Source organism: Nicotiana tabacum, chromosome 4 (assembly GCF_000715075.1).
Source record: "Nicotiana tabacum cultivar K326 chromosome 4, ASM71507v2, whole genome shotgun sequence".
Classification (NCBI taxonomy): Eukaryota; Viridiplantae; Streptophyta; class Magnoliopsida; order Solanales; family Solanaceae; genus Nicotiana; species Nicotiana tabacum.
Genome location: NC_134083.1, coordinates 68,086,753 through 68,088,655, shown reverse-complemented (window position 1 = coordinate 68,088,655; position 1,903 = coordinate 68,086,753). Strand labels below are relative to the sequence as shown.

The window sequence follows — 1,903 nt, the reverse complement described above, 5'->3', positions numbered from 1 at the left end:
ATCCTTTGTCTGTTGGACCATTTTATTTTCGAGATTAGTCAGCTTTTCCCTTAAGATCGCGACCCCTCTATCATTCTTTTGCTTTAAATGCTGAACACACCTTGCTCGTTCTTCTGCATTATTCGCCAATTTTGCCCGAGCTTTTGCCAATTCATCCTCGGTCTTTGTCAAATCAAACCCATAATCATGAACTTTCCGCCTCAGATTGCTTATGAGTCTTTCATTTTTTTCGCTTTTTACCGGGTTTTCAGCAACTATTTTCATTTTCTGAATCTGAGCTCGGAGGGCTTCATTTTCTCGGGCCAACCTTTTCTTTTCTCCTTCATCCTCGGCAGCCTGCAAACTACTGTTAAATTTGAGGTTTTGGATTTGATCCTCTAGCTTGCTTACGGTGGTCCGATATTCCCACTGTTCTCGCGCTCCATCAGTGAATTGTTGGACATGGGGTCTTTTGGCGGGCTGTTCTGTCTCTTGATCGACTCGAACTCTCTTACCATACCAGGTTGTGTAGTTAGATTCTACTTCACCCGAGGAACAATCCCGTACTTGAGTCTGTGGCTCCAGAAACCTACATTTGTGCCAAATCTAGCAAACCTTTTCTTCTGGGAATGCGGCTTTTAGGCATAGTTCAATAACCTGTGGACTCAAATCTTCATCATAAGGGACTGTTTGGTATCTTCCCAATTGGCGTAGGACTCGATGCGGAGCATATGGCTGAATACTCCGAAGTCCCATCAATAAAAGAAAGCACACTCCGGCAGACATGTAAATAACCTCGTTGACTGTGAGCCAACTGAAAGTCCACTCAATTTGGTTTGCGGTCAAAAAACCCAAATACGCGAACCAAGCCTCAGTACCCTCCGGTAACTCATGGCTATTTATCCGGTTTCCATATTCTTCAATGCAATCGAGTCCGGTCAGACCGTAGTTCATGTACCTCGGGCGATGGCAAAGATGTTCCACCAGCCACATTTGCAAAAGCAAGTTGCAACCCTCAAAGAACTTTATCCCAGCTCGACATACGGTTAGAGCTCGATAGATTTCTGCGAGAATCATCGGTATAAGAGTGCCGTTGGCCTTTTTGACCATAAAGTCAGCCATTCCTGCAAGTCCTAGCTCAATATGTCTATCACTCCTTGGGCATATCAGAGAGCCTAAAAAGGCAACTACGAAGGCTAAACCTCTGCGTGCTTCCCATTTGTTTTTATTTCCCTGATGACTCAAACCATTGTCCGGAGCCTCAAATCCTCGGGGATCCCTATACCGGTTGTATAAGAAGTGGAATGTGCAAAATCCTTTGGCCAAATTTCCATCTTTAACCTGCTGGCTAATGTTCAAAAGGTCCAAAAACATATGAGGAGTTACAGGTCTTGGTGCTACTGGATATTGATGCCTGAGATTCCCATCAAGACCAACATAACCTGCCATCTCTTCTAGCAAAAGGGTCAACTCAAAATTAGAGAAGTGGAAAACATTGTGCGTCGGGTCCCAAAACGGTATCAAAGCTTCAATTATATCAACCCTTGGTTTAATTTTCAGAAGCCCGGTGAGCCCACCTAAAGCCTTTGTCACATAAAGCTTGATGACCTCCCCCGGGTCATTCCACCACATGTGGAGTCCCATTGGAATCTCATCTACGACCCGAAAAGGTACATTCTCAACGGTGCTCATTCTGCACACAAATTGAGGACAAAAATCAAAACCGACACATTTTCCAAAAACACAAAGTGGTTAATTTTAAAAATCCAAATCAGTAAATTTCGTAACAAAAAGGGTTTTTTTTTTGCAAATACGGCCCTTTCAGCATTTGAGGAAAGTTTTTAGGGTTGTTTCTGCCAACTGAGGTTGGTTATAGGAGAAAAGACTGACTTGGGTTTACATTGTGGCTATTCTTGTGAAAACA

At 43.4% G+C, this 1,903-nt stretch overlaps 1 protein-coding gene across 1 annotated transcript; it reads right to left on the bottom strand.

The window, feature by feature from the left end:
* Positions 1-585: 585 nt before the first annotated feature.
* Positions 586-1,671, bottom strand: LOC142179964 (uncharacterized). Its single transcript, XM_075250869.1, has one exon. It carries the CDS (start codon positions 1,669-1,671, stop codon positions 586-588), a length of 1,086 nt encoding a protein of 361 aa, XP_075106970.1.
* Positions 1,672-1,903: the final 232 nt, after the last annotated feature.

Bases quoted from the DNA above. Each gene is read 5' to 3' on its own strand.
- LOC142179964 (XM_075250869.1), bottom strand. From the start codon at position 1,671: ATGAGCACCGTTGAGAATGTACCTTTTCGGGTCGTAGATGAGATTCCA.